At 36.7% G+C, this 22,000-nt stretch overlaps 1 protein-coding gene across 1 annotated transcript in view; it reads left to right on the top strand.

The window, feature by feature from the left end:
• Positions 1–2,589: 2,589 nt before the first annotated feature.
• The window catches only part of SEMA3A (semaphorin 3A), a 232,672-nt gene continuing 213,261 nt past the window's right edge, over positions 2,590–22,000 (top strand). Inside the window, exon 1 of the mRNA XM_060019863.1 lies at positions 2,590–3,282. Within this exon, the coding sequence (XP_059875846.1) occupies positions 3,171–3,282 (112 nt within the window). The 5' untranslated portion in view covers positions 2,590–3,170. The remainder of the gene's footprint in view (positions 3,283–22,000) is intronic.

Here is a 22,000-nt window from a genome sequence, read left to right as displayed (position 1 = left end):
AATGTTCCTTGGGAGGTGAATCAAAATTCACATTTCACACATGCAGATTTTGATAGATTCTGATGACATCCACCCAAGTCCACCTCAACTTTGCAGCTACCTCAATTCAGAAATAGGTTTAACCTCGGTCATCCCTCACATGTTTGGGTGTTATAAGAAAAACATTGAAAGTAACTTTATTTAACCCTGACCAAAGTCAATTGAGAAAGCAGTAGAAATATAATATTACAAATACTTTGGTAAGTATTTTTCAGGAGGTAGTTCCTTCCTTCCTTCCCCCTTCCTTCCTTCCTCTCTTCCCCCCCTCTTTCTTTCCTTCCACAATTAAAAAAATTCTATCTGTGGTCACACTTTTCTACTATTTTATAATTTAATCAGTCTAGAACAGTTATGCTTACATAAAAAATTTCCTATTCTCACATTTTTTAATTAAAAAAATTACAGATAAGTAAATATAAATGTGAATTCATTAAACTTTCAATTGTTTGAAAAGACCCAAAGATCATAAAAATTTTAGAGGGTAAGAAAAATGTTAAATAAGTACATTAAAGTTTTTTAAAAATTTGTGTGCATATAAACATGGGGTGTCAGTGCTACCAACTTCCAGGCTTCAACATTAAGTTATTTATTTTACAAAATAAAGTAATTCTGTCATGATTTTGTGGTTCAGACTCCAGATTGAATGTCTGTCTTCTCCATGGAGTCAATTCTGACCCTCTTTTATCTGAATTTTACCTACAACCTTTTATTTTTCCTGGACAACATCAAAATGTTTCAGGATTAGACATTACGCAAGTGAAATGGATACATTTCTAAATTTGCTTATCCTGTTTAGTTTTGACAAATATAAACTTGCTCTGCTAGTCTAGGTAACAAGAGCTGGAGAAAAATAGATATTTACAATATATATTAATGAAAATGGTACAAGTATTTAAAGTATTTAACCATATGTGGTATTTCAATAGGATAATTCGTTAGTCCAGTCTTCTAAATAATCCCAAAGTGACATGAATTCCTCTGCAGAATGAATGTCTATAGAGAGTAATCCATGGAAGACAGACAAGCCTCTTGTCATTTGCAGCCTTAATCCATTGCCTAGAGCGTGAAAAGTGCTCAGGATAACAAGTGTGGGAATCAGTAAAATCAACATTATTTTTGGATTTTATTTTCTTAACAATACTGACTGATCAATAGGCTGGCGGAAACTGACAAATACAATAGGGTCTGTTTGATGAATCAATCTAGTGAAGTAGAAAGAGAATCCCTGCTCCCCCTCCCCCATTCTCGCCCCTTTAAATCCTCTTCATTCTCTTCCTCCTCGTCCACCTACACTTACACAAACACACGCACACACACGCACACACACACACACAGAGGGAGAGAGGGCGGGAGAGAGGGACAGAGGGAGTTGCTCTTTCTCTATTGGTCTATAGACATTAAGTAATGAAAGCTGTAGTGACAATGCTTAGGTCATTTTTTATAAGAATACTAAACCACTTTCAATAAGTGTTTATGTTTTTAATTGTAAGACTCACCCTTTCCTTTCAGCCAAGAAATTTCCATATTACTGAAATAGAGCTCTCTCCTCCAAATTTCTAACGTGTGCTGTATGTGGGGTTGGGGGGAGGGTGCAGAGTAGAGAGAGTTGGGGAATAAAGAAGGGAAAGTTCTGTCCTGTTGATCTTCATACGCCCTTCCTCAAAACAAAACAAAACAAAACAAAACCATAAGGACATCAGCTTTGAGAAAAATTGAAAGAAAATACGAAAGGAAATTTAAACACCTCAGGCAACATGCCTGTTTAGAAAAGAATTAATGGTGTTTGTATGACTGCCTGAATACATGCATATATGTCCACAGAAAATTTAGTAACCCTTCACCAGCTCATGAAGACGCAGAGATATTCTCTTTATGTTGGTCCTTGACACCCAGCAGGGACTTCTGTGAACTTTGTCATCTTCCTCTGCCCTTTAAACCAAAACTAGGGAAGTGGCTTTAATTAATGAGATGTGATGCACTAAAAATGTTAGCCAGACCATTCCAGGAGCTGGAAAACCATACATGTTTTTAAATGCTGAGTGTCCTTTTGAGAATCCCCTGTTGTAATTTATAATTCTCAGTGGACCTATATTTGTCTTGAGCTGATTGTTGAAATGGGCTTTACTAGGAATTTCTTCGCTGAAATTGCAGTGGGGCGGGGGAAGGGGGTGGTTGATCCAAGGGGGTTTCTTGGGAGGAGGGAATGATTGCTAACAAGATTTTAAAACCTCCAGTGGTTAAAGTTATATTGATGAAAAGGACAGACATATATATGCATATCCATATTCGTATATAGGCATAAACATACGTATAACATACAACACACAAGTCCAAGCAGAATTATATAATGAGCATGAGTTGGAAATTATGTAGGTAGCAGAATTCAGAATTTTTTCATCAAAATTGCACCTAAAAATGGCTATAAAACAACGCTTGCCTTGGGAAGTAAATTTATAGCTACATGCCTTTCACAGGCACGTTGGAGTGTTCTGCTCCCGGCTCTAATCTCTACGAGATGTTTTTTGCATGTGTTGTGTGACGGGAGGGAAGGGGAGTGGGCTGAGCTCGCCTGTTCTCCCATTGTCAGCCAGTCTAGTGAGTGTTGGGAAAACCTGTCTGTGGGATCTTGTGTCATCTCTCCCTACATGTGTACAGGAAAAGTCCGCGCTGCTCACGGTTTCTGTCTCTCTCTCTCTCTCTCTCTCTCTCTCTCTCTCTCTCTCTCTCTGTTCCCCTTTCATTCTGCTTCCCCGGAGCCGAATGAAGCAGGCAGCAGGATTAGAGTCCGCCAGCTATCAGAAGAGTCTAGATAAAAGGAACTGCTTCTTAAGCACCACTGCTGCAGCCCTTGTTGATTTTTTTTTCTTTCCACACAACAGTTGTGCCTCATTATCCGGTGCCTGGCTCGATTTTTTTTTTTTTTTTTTTGGAGGGTTTGAAGTTTCTGGGCTTCAGTGACTGTTACAGAAGAAGAGGTGTTAGTGTTGCCTGGAGGTCTTGATTGTCTGCATTTATGAATGAAACTGACCTAAATCACCTGTTACCTCCAGTTTCCAGATTGTTTGAACTTCTGTGGCCGCACAATACAGGACCCGAGACTGAAGCAGCATAGGACCCACAGTGCCTGCAGCATGGGCTGGTTCGCTAGGATTGTCTGTCTTTTCTGGGGAGTAGTACTTACAGCAAGAGCAAACTATCAAAATGGGAAGAACAATGTGCCAAGGCTGAAATTATCCTACAAAGGTAAGTTTTTCTTTTCCTTTTATTTGACTAGCTTTCTAATGCCTCCCTGCCCCCTGCCTTTTCATTCCTTGAACTCCCTCCCAACCTAAACCGTAAAACCTTTAGTTTAACCTGGGAAACCTTTGTGATCGTGTGTGTCTTTTGGAGATGATTGAAACACTTTTTTATAAAAGCATGGCTTCTGTTGGATATATGACAATTTAAATGCAAACAAAGAACATTTAATCACATTTGCAGAGAGAAGCTGAATGCCTGGTAAATGCTGATCTATATATGTGATCATATATCCTGATAATTCTCTGACTCTACTCCTATTAAAATATTTTTAAAAACCACTATTGCAACAATGGTCTCTTTGTAGATGTGAGTGCCTCACCTATAATAATTATTATGATGCATTGTATTTTCTTAGTTTTAGACAGTAAATGGTTAATTGTCATCATGAATATTCAGTTTGTTCAGATCTGACAATCAGATACTTAACATAAGCAGTAGATCATGGTTTGCCAAGAGAATATAAACTGGAGAGAACAGACTAGTTTTTCCACAGTGTGTTATGATTGTACAAAAGACTGTGTATTTGGCTAATTGGTGCAAAGCTAAAGCCTTTGAAATGTAATGTTATTTGATTCTATATGTACTTCAGTGAGAACTGAAGAGATACTACTTGCTAGTTGTACAGCTAGCTGTGTGAACTTCTTTTCGAAAAAAGTATAAATTTAAGAAGAAAAAAAAAGCCTTATCACATGATCGGTCTGGTTACATCTTAATGTGTATGCTTGTTTTTTAATGAGGATTTTAAAGAAAATATTTGTTCTATATTTGTTTAGATAGATTTTATAGATAGATGTATAATATCATGCTAATATGGATTCCAACATGGTATATATAACTTTTAATGGAAGAGAATATTTATATAACTGAGGTATTATTAAAATGGAGTTGAAGATTAAACTGTTTTAACTCAAGTAGTTTTACTCCCTAGGGTGTTGCTTTCTTATGATTCTCAAATTTCTACAGTTGGGGGTGGGGCAATAAGAAGCTTCAATTATATTTCGTTTTTAGCCTATGATGTGAAAGAAAATTATTGCATCTATCTGTAGAGATGTCTGTCTACTATACATTGCTCTTATGCCAGAAAAGATATTCTTTAATTTTCACATGATGGGGAACATCTCTTTCTGAGTACTCTAGTGTGAATGAGAACCACAAAATAGGAAAGACAGATGTAATTTTTCACACTTTGGATTAGAAAATTAAACACCTACTAAATGTGTTTGTTTGTATTTAATACTTAGATAAAATACATTGAATTGGAAAATATATTTATTTTTGGTATAATTTTTTGGTTATTAAAATGAGAATGAATTTTAACCATTAGCAAGCAGAATTGCAACTGTACTCATATAAGGTTTTTAAAAATAATCAAAAGGCACCCATTAAATATTTAATTAAATCCCAATTGTGTCTTTATATAGTAACTGTCTTTAAATTATTTTCCTAGTGTATGATATTATGGTATCTGTGTTTTCATCAGTTTTTGTTTTCTATTTTTACTCTTTGAGAGTATTTCATCCAATGATTCTTAGGTTAATCGTCCACTTTCTTCAAGTTTATATTCCTCATGAGTAAGTTTTACGTACGAGTTTACTTCCTGAAGATGTGAATAGCTATATGCTATAATTTTGGAGTAAGTTTGAAACATGACATGCATTTTAAAAATCTATATTTGGAGATACTTGTCTAAGTGCTAAATAAATTGCAAAATTAGTAGGAACTGAGAATTATTCTTATTTATTTTGCAAGAATTTTATTTCCATGGTAATGGATTACTCTCCATTAATAGAAAAGGCACCAGTTCTTTATACATATTAAAAGATAGCATTTAATTAGAATAGCCCTTTGTTATATACAAATACTTTAAACTTATCTAATGAAGTGAGTTGTATATATTGACAAGATATATATATTTGAAACTGTCTCTATGAGCTCTTTTTAGCAATGGTATCCATTAGAATTATTCTGCTTTCCTTTAAACCAAAAACTGCCCTACAGCTACATAACAATTCTATTGATATACCTAGAGCTTGGCAATTTGGTAAAACAAGCTGTGAAATGAACAACACCAAAAAGAATAATAGGGATGGCCCAAGCAATTTTTCTTCTGCCCTTTTATTGGTCTGTCATTACCTTTTTGTCTCTACATGTATACTTGTTTTTCCAAAGCAACTGCCTGGTAGCCAATTGTCAGTACTTTGTTTCTAAGCTGTAATAGAGATTTTTTTTTTTTTAGCTACTTCTTTTTCCTCCTTAATTAGATGTCAAACACAGTTAAAACATCCACTGCTTTGCCCTTAAAAATATTCCAGCATGATTCATGAAGAGTTAAATCCCTGCCAACCCTAATTTCCCATGGTCACTTGTTTTCAAAGATCCACCATTAACCCTCTCATTTCTCAGGTTGCCAGGACGAAGTTTCAGGCAATCACTGTGCTTACTTTCTACTTGTCATTTTGCCTGGTAGGAGATAAAAGAGATTTGATATGTTAAATGAGAAAGAAAGAGAAGTAAGAACAAGAAGGCAGCCTTTGTAGTGGATATACATATATATCTAATAAGGTACCTCTTTACTTTCTAGGAACAGGAATTAAATAGATGTTTTCAGGACCATCTGGAGAAGTGATAATATTAGAAAAATGGGGTAGGCTGGCTTTTCCTCTGAACCAATCTGATTTAGAATCCTTGCGGGGGAAGCAAATGTGAGAACTCTGTAAATCTCAGCAGTCACATACAAATTATCCTCAAGAAACATTCACTCAGAGATACTTTTCCCTTCCTTAAATTCATGTAATATAGCTAGATGTTATAATGCTTCTTTTTAAAATTGATGAATAACTGTTTATTTGCCCTACGAAACTAGTCAAATTTCACTTTTCTCATGAAATACCAGATTATCATAAAATCTTCCTTTTGGAATGTGTGGTACAATGAAGACTTCAGAAAAACGTATGGAAATCACAAGGAAATAAATTAGGTCTGGGGTTTTAAACAAATGGCAAACATTCCATCACTCAGTGTAATGAGCTTTTCCAGGACATTGTGTGCTTCAGTTTTAGTAGAAATCAAAGACACATGCAAGTCTGAATGTGACGGTGATCATGTGAATCCAAAGATTATATCAGTGCCTTTAACTTTACCTTCATAGGGAGGGCTTAGTAAATAGCCCTTAAATAAACGGTAGACATTTCAGAGGCTTTCTTTTCATACTTTGTAAAGGTTTTTTTGTTTTGTTTTTTTTCCAGAGTCAAATTGTTTAATTATTGTAAGAATGAGATTATTAGTTAAATCAAAATTCTCAGACATATCTTTTTGAGAGATGATAATGTTTAATTAAAAATTATGAATTAAAACTTGCAAAACCTTTTTTATTTGCCATTATTCAATATATTATGACCACTTCAAAATTTAATTTGTATGAATAATGATTTACTAATTAAACTTGTTGACTTTTCTGGGATTTCCATTAGTCTGCCAAAGCACAGGCATATATTTACATATTCGTACATATATGTGTACACATATATGAATAGGTGAATATACATGAAGGACAAAATTTATGTTAATATTTTAGAGTTAATAAAAACAATCTTGGCAATCTACACGTGGTAAATTATAATAAAATACAAATAAAATTGTTATTGGTTTTGAAGATAGTCATGTGTTAAATTACATATGTATATTATAGCACACGTGATCTTTTTTTTTAATATTTATTTTTTTATCTTTGGCTGCGTTGGGTCTTTGCTACTTTGCGCGGGCTTCCTCTAGTTGCAGCGAGCAGGGACTATTCTTTGTTGTGGTGCGCGGGCTTCTCATTGCGGTGGCTTCTCTTGTTGCAGAGTACGGGCTCTAGGCGCACGGGCTTCAGTAGTTGTGGCATGCAGGCTCAGTAGTTGTGGCTCGCAGGCTCTAGAGAGCAGTCTCAGTAGTTGTGGCGCACGGGCTTAGTTGCTCCACGGCATGTGGGATCTTCCCGGACCAGGGCTTGAACTCGTGTTCCCTGCATTGGCAGGCAGATTCTTAAACACTGCGCCACCAGGGAAGCCCCAGGCATGATCTTTTGAGTCTCATGAAAAGTCTTCATGAATATCTCAAGTATTCAAGTAATAATATAAAATGGAATTTGTCTTATACTGGAAATCTCATAGCTAAAATGGAATGTGTCTTTGAAGAGTAGGGTAGTAACATGTATATTTTCACAGAGCAAAGACATTATAAATTCTTTGCAATACTTTATCTCCAGTAGTCACTGCATATATGGCATCAGATCTCTTATTTGCTGATTCTTATTTAGTATGGCCTTTTCTTCCCAAATTCTTTTAACTTTAAAAATCATATTTTGGTTCTGAAGTCTTCAATTTGAGCACGCTGAAAACTAGAACTTTTTATTTATCTACTCGACAAGTATATCCAGGCAAAATAATAAAAAACAATATAAAACGAAATGCACAGTATCACATCTTGCGATCCAGTGCGGATCAGATCAAATGAGAGCTAGTGAAAGTCTCCAGTTTGAGGCTTCTCTGTTTGGAGCTGCCAGCCAGATTGGCCTTTGAAATAATAACTTATCAGTGCAGACTTTGGCAAGTAAGAAAATGACTGAGACCACAAAACCACCCCATGTAAGATAACTCACCAACTTTTGATAATGATGTGCAGTCTTTAATAGCTTAAGGAAACCTGAATACTGAAGAGATGAATTTTCCAATTCTAACTTTTTTAGGTTATTTCTCTTCATATATATTATTTCCTAGACTCCACTCTTGTCAGTGATATGAAATGCCTAAATATTTAGGCAACTAAATAGAGGTATAGATCTGTGATAACTAATTTTTCTTTGTTTTCTTCTTTCATTATCATATATCAATCAAACATGATTTAAAAATATGTTGTGATTTTCAGTCTATTATATTTAAATTCTATATTGAAGAATTAATGCTATTAAAGGATTTTTCAGGAATAAATTTCATTGGAATCCATCAGTATGATTGCATATGTTCCTAGTAACAAAATAAAAGTTAAAGTGTTGGTAGCATAGCATAATGTATTTCTATTTAGTGTGACTATATAATTGTATTTGAGATGTGAGCTTTAAGTAACTTATAAAGTTATCAAGAACTTAAAGTCAGCTGTAAGGAAGTATGTGGTTTAACTTCTTATCCCAGTTTCTCTCATTTAAACTTCAGTGGTACACCTACGTATCACAGTTCCCAAGATCAAAATATCACACACACCTTTACATCGTTTTGGAGAACTGTAAAATCTAAAGTCAGGACTATTTTAAATAGAATTTACACTTGAGTTTTTAAAATTCTTCCAGTACTGAAATAAATTTTTAATTGATCATTATCTATAACATTCATTTACAAAGTCATGATATTATAGCATAGAGAGTTACATATTAATTGATGAAGACATTGCACTTATCAAACCTTCATGAAAATAAAAACCTATGATAAAATGATCCATTAATACAAAGCTGTAAGTAAAATCTCCAAAACTCATGACAGTGTCTTAGTTCATGCGGTGAAAGCTGATTTTAAAAAGACCAGCAGTTGTAAACATAAGTTAGAACCAGTGTGAATCTTGGGATGGATTTTACCCTTCATGACTTCTAAGGTGCTGTTTAAAGGAACTACCATGATTTGCAGTTCTATGCTTCTGCTAATAGGTGGCACTAGCAATTTGAGACAGTTCTTTCATTAGTTTGGAAATGGGAAGGCTGCTAGGATAAATACACACAGAATAGTATGTGGAGACCAAGCTTGGAAAAACTGGCATGAGAGTCAGGATACGTAACAAGCACAAAACAGAAGCATTAGTTAAAATGGAATTTGCTACAGAATTTGATGTGCTCTTTGCATTTACTGGTACCTTCTGACCCTCAAAAAGTAGATTGTTCTAACCAAAATTAAATAAATAATGTAATTTAATTTAAATGAGAATTTACATGTGCAATTGGTCTATAAAATGTAAACAAAATAATGAGTGAAGCAGTAGTAACAAACAATCGGAGTGATGGAAGGACAGTGTCCTGTGGATATGTATAAATAATACATATATAATTATTTTAAGCCTGGATCATAAAGTGCACTTAACAGGAGCGAGGCAGCCTGCCTGTGGCACATTATCACCCTCATTTATAATTGGAGAGTGGCTAGTTGAGAAGGTAAAATAATGTTTAGAAAATTACATTTGGTATATTTTTAAAAGAATGACTCCTTTAGATTTGTAGGTTATTTTAAATTATTATCATAATTAAACATACCAAAGAACCAGTAAATTCTATCTGACACAAATAAATCTAAATGTCTTCAGTTACTATCTCCTTCCATTGCCAAAACATAAACATCAGTATAAATAGAGAATTTGCACACTATTTCCAAACAGTAACAAAGCTGGGCTCTGTCAAACCCAGGATAAGAGGATATACAATTTATACTTGAATTAGGGAATAAAGATAAGTAAAAATAAAATTCTGTTGAGTAAATATGAAGAATGAATTAGTCTTAGTGTTTTCTACAAGCTTAGAGTAAAACTGAAAGGGACCACGAATTTAGGGAGTCTTGTCATCTCATGAATGAGTCGTTGAAACGACATATCCAGGTTTCCTTTGCTTGAAGAGATGTGCCGTGGGAAACCATGTTGACCAAAACTTTACAGTAACTTAATTTGTTACTGCAATCATAAACATGTCTTTGGATAAAATATAACATCACCCACTTGAGTCTTCATCAGCAAACTAAATGAAGTTTAGTTCTATTGATATGTCCAATGAGTTCTTTAGTCAAGAAAACTACTTGTGTGGATCATCTTTGTTGTGTCAGATTGTGAGGTTCGAAGGCCAGATTGTATGGTTTTTCATTGGTGTAATCTCAAAGGCTAGCACAGTCACTCATTGAATGAACTTATGCTTCATTGGATACACCTTGTTTTTAACCGCAAAGTATACCTGTTTATAAGTGAGTACAAAATTAATACAAATCTGTAATAAATCAATTCATTATAAGTGAATAGTACGTTATAATGTGGTAGAGAAAGTAAAGTCAGTTCTAAATGCTAAGGTAGGAGGATATCAGTGGAGGCATTTAGATGCATGCAAAGGGCAGTGGTATCTCCACAAATAGAGTCTCCTCTGAGCCAAGCTTATTCCAGCACTGAATCACAAAGTGTCTGGGTCACCTTTGTTTGCCTGCAAGTAGGAGATGGAAAATATATAACAATAAATGCATCTTAGAAGCCTCTAGGAGAGAAATTATTTCATTCCTTTCAACAAATACCCTGAGTTTCCTTATTATGGTATCTCAGTACACACAACAAGAAAAGAAAGTGAGCGAGACGATTCTAAAATCAAATAGTGGCTAAAGACATACTGTCTCCTTATCACTCTTACTGTATCTGGATTTTTGTGTAGAACAAACCAGTCCTACCAAACAAAGTTGAAAATGCAATTGTTTAAAAGTTTAAATTGGCTAGATTTCATTGTCCACACTTTTGGGAGAATCCTGGCTTTGCTCTCTGACAACCTGCTAAGATTAATGCTGCAGAGCCTTCCTTGCTTCTTCTTACCCTTGATTCCACTTATCAAGAGCAGCAGTTACTCATTGCCCCTTGCTTTTCATCTCCAACTAAGCCTCTGGCTTACTTTGGCTCTGTGCTCTATGGCCTGGGACCACCACCTACTTCCATCCTCAGCCCTTGCTCCCAAACCCCACCCACCCAGGAGAGTAGATATGATAAGAAATATCCACAGGAATCTTTGTTGAAGTGTGATGTGCAAAATATATGTTGAGTTTGTTGTTTAAGATCCCAATCTTATATAATAGAAACGGTGAGAGAGAACAGTAGGCTACTTTCATTAGTCCACTTATAGGTCTATAATTGATATCTAGAATATAAATTAATGTACAGTGCTTGACTTTACAGTCTTATAAAATATATGTTAGTCTTGTGACAAGGTAGAATTATCAATAGGAAAGGAAATAATACAACTACCCAGAGTGCTCTTACATACAAATCATAGTTATTCATGGTGTTTAAAAATGATTTAAGTCCTAATCCAAGCCCTTCCAGAATATATTTGGGGAAAGCCAAAACAAAGTTCTTTATGCCTGAGGTCAAATCAAAACTATACAAGCACTTTTGAGTCTTTATAATATGTGCAGAAATTTTACCTTCAAATTTGAAATTTCAAGAGAATAGACTCTGCTCTGTTGTAATCATCCTTTAAGAATTAGTTTAAATGAACCTAGGTTTTCATTAGCTATGCAAACTTCAATTATTTACAAAAATAAGTTATGATAAATAATAAGCATTTCTTACTTGTATTTTATATGTAAGACAAACACATAAAACCATGTAAGGCAAGTGGCAGATTTCTTCATGAATAAGTAGATTCTTGGATAAATAAAGTGAATACATAATGGGACTTCTGAGGAAGGTGGTATCACATCTACCTAAAGACTTCAGGGAATTTTGTAAAATAAGGCATAAGGAAGGTGGGCCTTGAAAGACAAGAAGTATGTGAGAAGGCAGAAATAGAAAAAAAGTGACAATTAAACCACTATCAAAAATATTTGGGGGATATTTTTTTATAAAAGCAATATATTTTATAAAGTATGTAATAATACAGTTATATATATATTCTTATGCATTCAAATGTGATATGGAAACAAGTGTGTCCTTTAACAAGGGGAACTTAAAGTTGTAGTATGTCAGGCTAGGAATGTCATCTAGTTAACAGGTGTTTGTCTATGTTTGACTGAAAATGAAAGCAAGATGGACAAGTGGCACATCCTTGAAAGACTTTTCCACAGTGGTCACAGTGGTCATTTGGGCTTATTCCATCTCTCCTTTGAGATTTATCTGTAAAATATATGAGACAAGCTTCTTTCTAACCAATGGAGAAAAGAGGACAGTTGAGTGTTGTTATCCAGTATAGAAAACACTGTGACTATTGTTCCTTGAAATTATAAAATATACTGGTTTAGAATGCAGGTTTCTTCTTGTTCTCCTAGTGAATTCCTATTTTTTTTTTCTGCTTTACTCTATTATTTCTGTAACCAATCCACCAACAATTTTTAAAATTTATTTATTTATTTAATTTATTTTTTTTACATCTTTATTGGAGTATAATTGCCTTACAATGGTGTGTTAGTTTCTGCTTTATAACAAAGTGAATCAGTTATACATATACATATGTTCCCATATCTCTTCCCTCTTGCGTCTCCCTCCCTCCCACTCTGCCTATCCCACCCCTCTAGGTGGTCACAAAGCGCGGAGCTGATCTCCCTGTGCTATGCGGCTGCTTCCCACTAGCTATCTATTTTACGTTTGGTAGTGTATATATGTCCATGCCACTCTCTCACTTTGTCCCAGCTTACCCTTCCCCCTCCCCATATCCTCAAGTCCATTCTCTAGTAGGTCTGTGTCTTTATTCCTGTCTTACCCCTAGGTTCTTCATGACCTTTTTATTTTTTCTTAAATTCCATATATACGTGTTAGCATATGGTATTTGTCTTTCTCCACCAACAATTTTGAAAAGAGCAACTGCTATTTTATAAATCATATTTGTTTTTAATATGAAGACACCCATATCATCTATATGATGATCATCAAGTATTAAGATGCCCCTTTAACTGTATATTCCTGTTATGTGGCACGTCTTTAAATGCAAAGTCATATGTTACATATATTTTAATTTGCTTAGCACTTTGTTATCATTCAGGACGTTCCTCTGGCTCACTTAAGAAGGAAACTTAGTTTCAGAACAAACAAGCTAGTAAAATCTTGGAACGTTTCATAACATATTAGACAAAGTTGTAGGTTCGTGGTATTTTGCAACACAAACTGCAAAAAGTTACTTCTGGAATTTTGGTCATAATAGAATAATCCCTTGTACTTGCAGAATTATATATAGATGAAGAGCTACACAAATCAATGTGTTTATACGTGATTCAAACGTGTATGTATCCATAACAAATACAAGAAAAGTTACATTCAACTCATTACTTTTCTAAATCACATCATGTTTGAGAATTATGGAAAATGGAATGCCAATCACTAGAACACAGACTGAGGCAAAAGGTCATGGGAGACTGTCTCTCCCTTTGCTCGATGGCAGGTCTTGAGTGGTTCAGGACTGGCCATGATTTTCTGTCCTTTAGTGGTTGACCTTACCAGAGCATCTTCTACTGTGCAGTGCTGCTGTGTAGCCAAGTTCTCTGCTCTCTCTTAGGCACTAGCACTCTGGGAAGTTACCAAATTGCCTCTTTCAGTAGCCCTTCCATTAAGACTTCTCAGCATCTTGGCTCCAGGTCATGCAGTGTCTTTCCTCTAAAAGCACACAGGTCCTCTCAGGTCCTTCCACCTCCAGAATGTAGTGTGTGAGCAGGTCCCGCTGGTACAATAGCCCTTCATCTTTCCAGACTTGAAATAAATGATCTTTTTAACTGATCCTGGCCACCCTCCTCTACCCCTTTGCTCTGGAAGTACAAAGTCTTCAACCCATACCTTCTTATCCTATCCAAATAGATCTCCTCTAAGTCTATCATTTGGAAAACAAAATCTGTTCATTTTCCCCTGGGGGTATAGAAAAAGTTTCTAGGCCTCAAAAATTAAAAGCCTTTCTGTCTCTCTTGGGAAGAGGCTAGGAAGCTTTCATTTTTAGCAGATTAATCTACAGAAATTAAATGACTATTTCTTAATTAGGTAACTTTGCCACTTTAACTTTTCTCTAAGGGCTCTCTTCTACACACATACACCTAAAGCTAGACATCCTGCCTAGAACAGAGGGTGTGGTGCTCATATATTTTAGTCTAAATGTCTCAACTTTACATCTATAAAATATGCTGACTAAAGGACAAACAAATTAGTCTTCTTGACCCTTGAGATGTAGAAGTGTTCCGCAACTGATGAGTGGGAAGAAAAGCACAGCAGAAAGCTGACAACTGGAGGGCATGAGCCAGGGTTACCCAGGGAACTCTTCCCAGTCTGCCCATGCCCCTGCTTGGGAAAATTACTTTCCCAGGTGCTACAAGTTCTGGGAACCAGTTGCTGAGTAAGCTAGGGGCTTTTACATGTACCCCTTCTACATAGCAAAGGCCACAGAAAATCTACACTTGGATCTACACTTGGATCTATAGTTTTGAACTTGTTTATTCAAAACTATACTCACAGTCCTCTCTACAAACTTGTTTACCCTCTTGGTTCCCCATTTCAGGGATTGTTGTCATTTTGTCCTAGTTGTTCAGACCACTAGCATCTTTGCCTTCCCCTTGCTGACTCTCCCCATATCTAACCAATCTCAATGTTCTATGGATTCTCCCTCTGGAGTTCATCCCTCAAATCTTTCCTCTTCTGTCCTCCAGGTTAAGTCAGGCTCTTATCATTACTTGCCCTGTTATGACAGCAGTCACCTATAGTTGTCTCTTCTTTCTGTCATTACTGGCTACAAGTCTTTCTGAAATTCAAATCTAATTATACCTCTCCTTTTTAAAAAGTTCCTACTGATTACAGCCAAACTCCTTAGTTTTACCTAGAAGGATGATTAACCTAAAGTAGTCTAGGGCACAGAGGAGCTATTTGGAGGGCCTGCCATGGTTCAGCTATGAGGAAATGAATGCCGGAATAAGGATCATGATAATTGAAATGAGAAAGAAATGCTGGAAATGGGACACAATTGAACGTATAGAAAAATTGGGTTTGGGGAATGATTGTGTGTAGGGAGGATCTGGAGAATTCAAGAACAATAAGTTTTAAGTTTTCTGCAACTAGGAGTATTATACAACAATTGATAGTATCTGGAAAGTGAAACTCTCTTCACCTTACAGCCCAACCATGCCCCAATATAGTACTCCCTTCACGTCACACCTGTGACCTTGCTGCCGCCTGTCCTCCCACGCTCTCAATTGTGTACTGACGTTGTCCTCTCAAACAGACATCGACTTGAGTATCACCTTTGGCAAGGCTTTTGAAGAGGCAGAGAAACAGAGGTAGGAAACATAATATGGCACCTGTCCTGAAGAAACTTAGCATTCGCAAGGGAAGAAGACACAGATAGTCAACTTTGTAAGATCACACCTGCTCTTTATCTATCTTATATTCTCAGTCAAGTACAGAGTCTTGTGCATGACAGAGCCTTACTAAATACTCCTTGAATGAAGTGATTGAAGGAATAAGTGAGGAGGTGGCTGTAATCATTCCAGGTGAGAGAGCTAAGGAGCAGAGGTGAGACCATACAAACAATGGATTTGAGAACAAAACATAGCCCAGTTTAAAGGTTTGTAAAATCAAGTACTGGGGCTTCCCTGGTGGCGCAGTGGTTGAGAATCTGCCTGCTAATGCAGGGGACATGGGTTCGAGCTCTGGTCTGGGAGGATCCCACGTGGCGTGGAGCAACTGGGCCCGTGAGCCACAACTACTGAGCCTGCGCGTCTGGAGCCTGTGCTCCACAAGAGAGGCTGCGATGGTGAGAGGCCCGCGCATCGTGATGAAGAGTGGCCCCCGCTTGCCACAACTAGAGAAGGCCCTCGCACAGAAATGAAGACGCAACACAGCAAAAATAAATAAATTAATTAAAATCAAGTAGTGAAATATTTGATTGGAAGAAAAATAATTTAAGGCTACAGGAGCAGTTCAAATGCTGATAAATGGTAGGGAACTCTGAAACAGAGTGTACAGGATTTAAACTTTAGATTCGAGTAATAGGTGATGAAATTTTTTAAAGTTTATAAGTGAGTGGCATGTGCGAAGCAACACTTAGGCATCCCGAATCCTGGGAGTAGGGCTTTAGTTCTGAATTACTGAGTCATCATCTGAGATGCAGAAGCAAGATTCTGTAACAAGACTTATAACTCAGGTTAGGCTTCACATAATGACCTTGTTATCCTGGGGCACAGAGACTTCATATGTGGGCATGTAGCTCACCTTATCTACATGGAGCGTATATTTTCACATGTCCAGAAAAATGCAAGTTATACTTAAGAAAAACTGCAGATATTTATGATTTCGTGTAAAATTATAAATTCCAACAGTTGAGTGTCATTTAGGATATAGCTCTACCTAAAAATATTCTACATTATGTACTAATTCCTTCAAATATTAAGTTTATGGCAGACTATACATGTAAAACTTCTGATGAGGAATGATACATGCATTTTACTCTGTCACAATGTCACTATTGAGGCAAAGCAAGATATCAAAGGTGACTTTCTTTTTTCCCCATCACCATATTATATGAGTTCATCATTCTTCTTTTTTTCTTTTTTTTTTCTTTTTTTTTTTTTGCGGTACGCAGGCCTCTCACTGTTGTGGCCTCTCCCGTTGCGGAGCACAGGCTCCAGAGGCGCAGGCTCAGTGGCCATGGATCACGGGCCCAGCCGCTCTGCGGCATGTGGGATCTTCCCGGACCGGGGCATGAACGCGTGTCCCCTGCATCGGCAGGCGGACTGTCAACCACTGTGCCACCAGGGAAGCCCAGTTCATCATTCTTTTGATGAATTTTTTTTTTTTTTTTCCTCCTGGGCTGGAAAGCAAAGATTCACTCCTTTGCATTTGATTCTAACTAGATAAAATTAGAAGCTGTACTCAGAGCAGCTACTCCTAAGACTCAGATTCCCTGTTGGACTCTCACATGCTGACCTGGAGCCATGGAGTTTTCTTACTTTCATTGCATGTTTTTCATGTTCAGTAGGGTCTCAGCCTTCTTTTGCTTCCCAAGGTGCTTATTCAGAACAGAATTAAGGTTCCCTCTGCTCACTCTAACAGAGCAGACGTCCGTTCTCTATCGATTGAACCCCCTAATCCAGACAGATTCTTGAGAAAGATTTCTAGCATAACAACAAAATGAGACCCAGTGACTCAAACAAATAGTTTCTTTCTGGCATGCATGAAATCACTTAGCAAGGCACAGTGTCCGTTGTGCCTACTGTTTCATCAGAAACAAGATTACTACTTATCTGATTGGCTTTGCTCTTTAGCTGTCAAATTGGAAAACAACTGTCTACTCTATGACAGTACTTCTGTTTCCATCTATATAAACATCTGCACATTAATTCTGAAAGAATCTGTTTAGTCTATTCTAAGCAGATGCCATATAAGGGAGTGAAATGAGCAATGTTATAGCGATTGGTTTCTTTTGTTTTTTTTTGTGGTACTCGGGCCTCTCACTGTTGTGGCCTCTCCCGTTGCGGGGCAACAGGCTCCGGACGCGCAGGCTCAGCGGCCATGGCTCACGGGCCCAGCCGCTCCGCAGCATGTGGGATCTTCCCGGACTGGGGCACGAACCCGTGTCCCCTGCATCGGCCAGCGGACTCTCAACCCCTGCGCCACCAGGGAAGCCCAGCGATTGGTTTCTTTAGTACAGGTCTCAGTCCAGAATATTGAACTGTACCACAAGCAACATACACTTAAGGGTCATAGTCTCCTGAACAGATTCTCCATTGTACATATTACACCATCTTTTTCATACAAATTAGTTTTCTTTATAGAGTTAATAGCAGATTTACTGCCTTTTCACATTTACTAAAGAATAAAATTTCACATTCTTGGAGTATATAAAATGATAGCACATATTCAATTAAAATTATATATATTTGATCATATGTGTTGTCATTATTTAGTATTACTGAATAGTAAGTCATGCTGTGTTTACAGAGTTCAGGTACCTATTTGCTGGCCTTTTGAAAATCAGTGGCCTTTTTGAATTTAGCTGCTGGAACAAAAATTTCACCAATACAAGAGGAATCTAAGCCTAGCAAAGAAAGCAATGAATTGACTCTGGCATTTTCTAGGTGTTAGGACTCTGGCATGTATTTTAGCCTCAGGTTGCTCTTCTGTTAAATGCAGAGAATAGCTACTTTACAGTAGCTCTTATTGGGATATTGACAATACACGTGTAAGGTGTTCAGTCAGTGCTTGGTACATGGAAGAGGTTCATTAACTATTAATTCCTTGTGGCAGATTCATAATTGCATAGGTTCTAGGTTACAGTGTTTTGCTCATTCAGAGTGGGTATGCATGCATGCATTCTCTAGCTATTATGCTTATTTTGTGAACCAAATTAATAAATGCTAATAATACAAAGAAAATCACAGTTACTATATTTGTAATGTGCTTCTTTCAGAGACACGTAGCATAATAGTGCAAATCTTTGAAAACATGAAGTTTGTCAATGTCATCTGGTCACAAAGGAGAACCCTTTGTGAAAAGCTAGTGTCGCAAGTAAACAGTTGTAAAAAAATTTAAAAAGCTGAGTCTAACATTCAGCCTTTCAGTCCTACATAAGTGCCCTTCAATGTCTTGGTGTTGACTTGTTGCTTGTCACAGTTTTAAGTGACTGGACTATGGATGAGGGTATACATGATACTGACCATGGGGGGACTTCCCTGGTGTCGCCAGTGGTTAAGAATCTGCCTGCGGGCTTCCCTGGTGGTGCAGTGGTTGAGAGTCCGCCTGCCGATGCAGGGGACACGAGTTCTCAAGAATCTGCCTGCCAATGCAGGGGACACCATTTGGATCCCTGGTCTGGGAAGATCCCACATGCCATGGAGCAACTAAACCCGTGCGCCACAGCCACTGAGCCTGTGCTCTAGAGCCCACGAGCCACAACTACTGAAGCATGCATGCTCTAGGGCCCATGCCGCGCAACAAGGGAAGCCACCGCAATGAGAAGCCCGCGTGCCTCGACGAAGAGTAGCCCCTGCTCGCCGCAACTAGAGAAAGCCCGTGTGCAGCAACGAAGACCCAACACAGCCAAAAAATTAATTAATTAATTAATTAATTTTAAAAAACACTAATTATGGGGATGAAAGCAGACATGATTTTTAGGTCTTCTGGCTCTCAATGCTTAGTGAGCCAGACTGAGCAAAGGAGCACCTGTTTCTTAAGAAAAGACTTGCCTGCATCTCGCAGATTATAAGTTCCAGTTTGTGTTTTCAACATGAACCAAGGTCAGCCATTTAATATTCAGTAAAAATAACCAGGAAATGACTAGTTTTATTAGCTCCTGTACTTACAGCATATCCTGTCAAATGGCGTAATGGTTGCCTTGAATATTATTTTGTTATGACTTGGTCCATGAAGACACAACATCCTTCATGACAACTTACAAAGTATTGAATCCACAGAGGAATTAACACAATATTCCCATTTAATATGTCCCCGAGGCTGAATGAAACATTGTAGATATGAAGTCTGAGTCTTTCAGACCAATTCTATGAACCTCCTGTGATGGCGAATAACCCACTTGCAGGAAAAAGGATATGCAGTCATTCGAGAAAATAAACTTGCAGTCTGAAGCTAGTAAATAGAATGAAGAAAATGTTGGGAGCCACTTAAAGGGGCTTTTGTCTAACAGAAGACACTGGGAAGCCAGACTGGGAAATCTAGACGTTGTCAGAAGGGGAGGTGACACTAACCACAGTTGGCTTTTAAAGGACTTCTCTGGAAGGCAGAATTCCTTTGAAAAACACTTTATGCACCAGCATGAATAAGTTTCTGAGGTACTCTAGACAAAGATGAATTTTATTTCTTTGTGGCTTTAGCAATATTACAATGCTCATAAACTCTTTTACCTTATGCCAGACATGTGGAAGCAATCAATATATGTAAATGATATGTGAAGGTGAGGCATAGTTTTAGCTTAAAAACTTAGACTGTCTGCGGTTATAAATTATAACCACATCACAAAGAGCTACTCGCCTTTTAATCGTAACTTAAATGTAAAAATAATCAGCGATAAATTCTTAAAACTGCTAGTGTTTTCTTAGTAAAGTACAATAAATGTAAAATATAGTGCTACTTTGTGCTGTTACATTATTTTTAAGACAACATTTAAAGGCAAATATTTTTTACTTTAAGTAATTATTAAAATGTAAATAACTGTAGTTAGACATAATTACATCAGTCTATCTCTGAAAAACTACTTTTTTGCCAAGGGTTGCATTTTAGATTAACTCCTGTTGCCCTTATTAATATTAATGCCCTCCTTTTTCTGTTAACATTATATCAATTTGTTTTTTGCCTATAATATACTTTTTTATATTTATATATGTGTGTATATATGTATTCCTATGCTTTGTAACATTTTGTAAATTTTGAACATATAAACATGAATCAAATCTCCCAGCAAAGGAAACAGATATAATAAAAATAAATGTTTCCCTTTCTTTAAATTCAAAACAGTGAAACTGTTAGTCTCAATATGATGGTGCTGTGCCTCTTTTAAAATATTTTTACCATCTGCTCTATATAAAGCTGGATATTAAAATAACATGAATTCAAAGTAGTGTTAGACACACACACACAACTAGTAGAGGGAAAGAAAGTAAAATAAAATAAATCAAAGATGAATATTTAAACATTAATTTATCATCTTTTCAATGAAAAAAAGATCATATTTTGTTAGACTGAAATCAGGTCTGTTATATCCCCAATTTACTCATAGTAAAACAAACAAAACTCATTCTAACATATGTACTCGAGAGAACCAAGAAACAATCATTATACTAAATATTTAAATAAAATTCACCAATATAGAATGGCTCTACATGCCATACGTCATTCAGCAGGCATGTACTGGTGCAGGGTCTCTGACAAACGGGACAGAGATAAAAGACACAGTCCCCATGCAGAAGAATCCTACCCTCCTATATCAACCCAGATTAATTAGGGTTTAGTATATCATTGGGCTAATTTTTTAAAATATGGAAGTTTTACAAAATAGAATGAATTCCTCAGTCTACTAGACAAATGCCAGTTGCCATTTGGAGTTTATTTCCTAGAGCAATAGTAGAGGAATGTGAGGAGAGGGAGAATGACCAGGAATGGAGAAACATTGACTCAGCTGCTGGATGTGAACAGTCCTAAAAGAAAGACAAATTCTTCAACTCAGATGCTTGTGCCCGTGTGTTGTTGTTGTTATTGCAGTTTGGTCTAGGGTTTTACTGTAACTCTGATTACTCAGCACGTATTTCCATGCTATTATGCTCTTGCTTCTTTAAATAGTATTCTCTTTCTCATCCAGAAAATGTTCTTTTAAAACAAACTCGTTTCAAATGGACAAAAATTAACTAGGTATAACTATGCACCAATCACTATAATGATTACTATGAAAAGAAAATCATACAGGGTTAATCCCTTTTCTCAAGAACCTCACAACATAGTGCTTGAGACAGTATACCACCCAACAATAAGGCAAATTGGTCCATCAGTTAGATATAAAACAAATGCCATGAAATTTAGAGGTGACAGTGGCTTGTTAATTATGCTGCAGTATGATATTGAGCATAGAGAAAATATGTTTTACAGGGAGTGAAAATTAATCTAGACATACAAGGATGAAGAAAATTTTCCAAGGAAGCATGGGGAAGCCCTTTCTGGTAGAAGCACAATCTGGAAACATGAGGCATTAATATGTATAGCTTATCTAAAGAGCCACAACATTAATTGAACATTAATTTAATCTTTATGGAAAGGGGTAGCAGATAGTGAGGCAATGGGAGCCAGTTCTGAAACTCTGAGTATGTCAGGGATCAGTGATTCTTTATAATCTTTGATCATCCCTCATACTAATACGGTATGCAATGAAGTACACTATACATTGTGGAATATGTACAAAGATAACGTGAATTCTGCCCCAGGGGCAAGAGTTTGTTAA

The sequence above is a fragment of the Delphinus delphis genome, chromosome 9, assembly GCF_949987515.2.
Source record: "Delphinus delphis chromosome 9, mDelDel1.2, whole genome shotgun sequence".
NCBI lineage: Eukaryota > Metazoa > Chordata > Mammalia > Artiodactyla > Delphinidae > Delphinus > Delphinus delphis.
The sequence above is the reverse complement of the archived record's forward strand: the minus strand, read 5'-3'. Positions and strand labels throughout refer to the sequence as shown.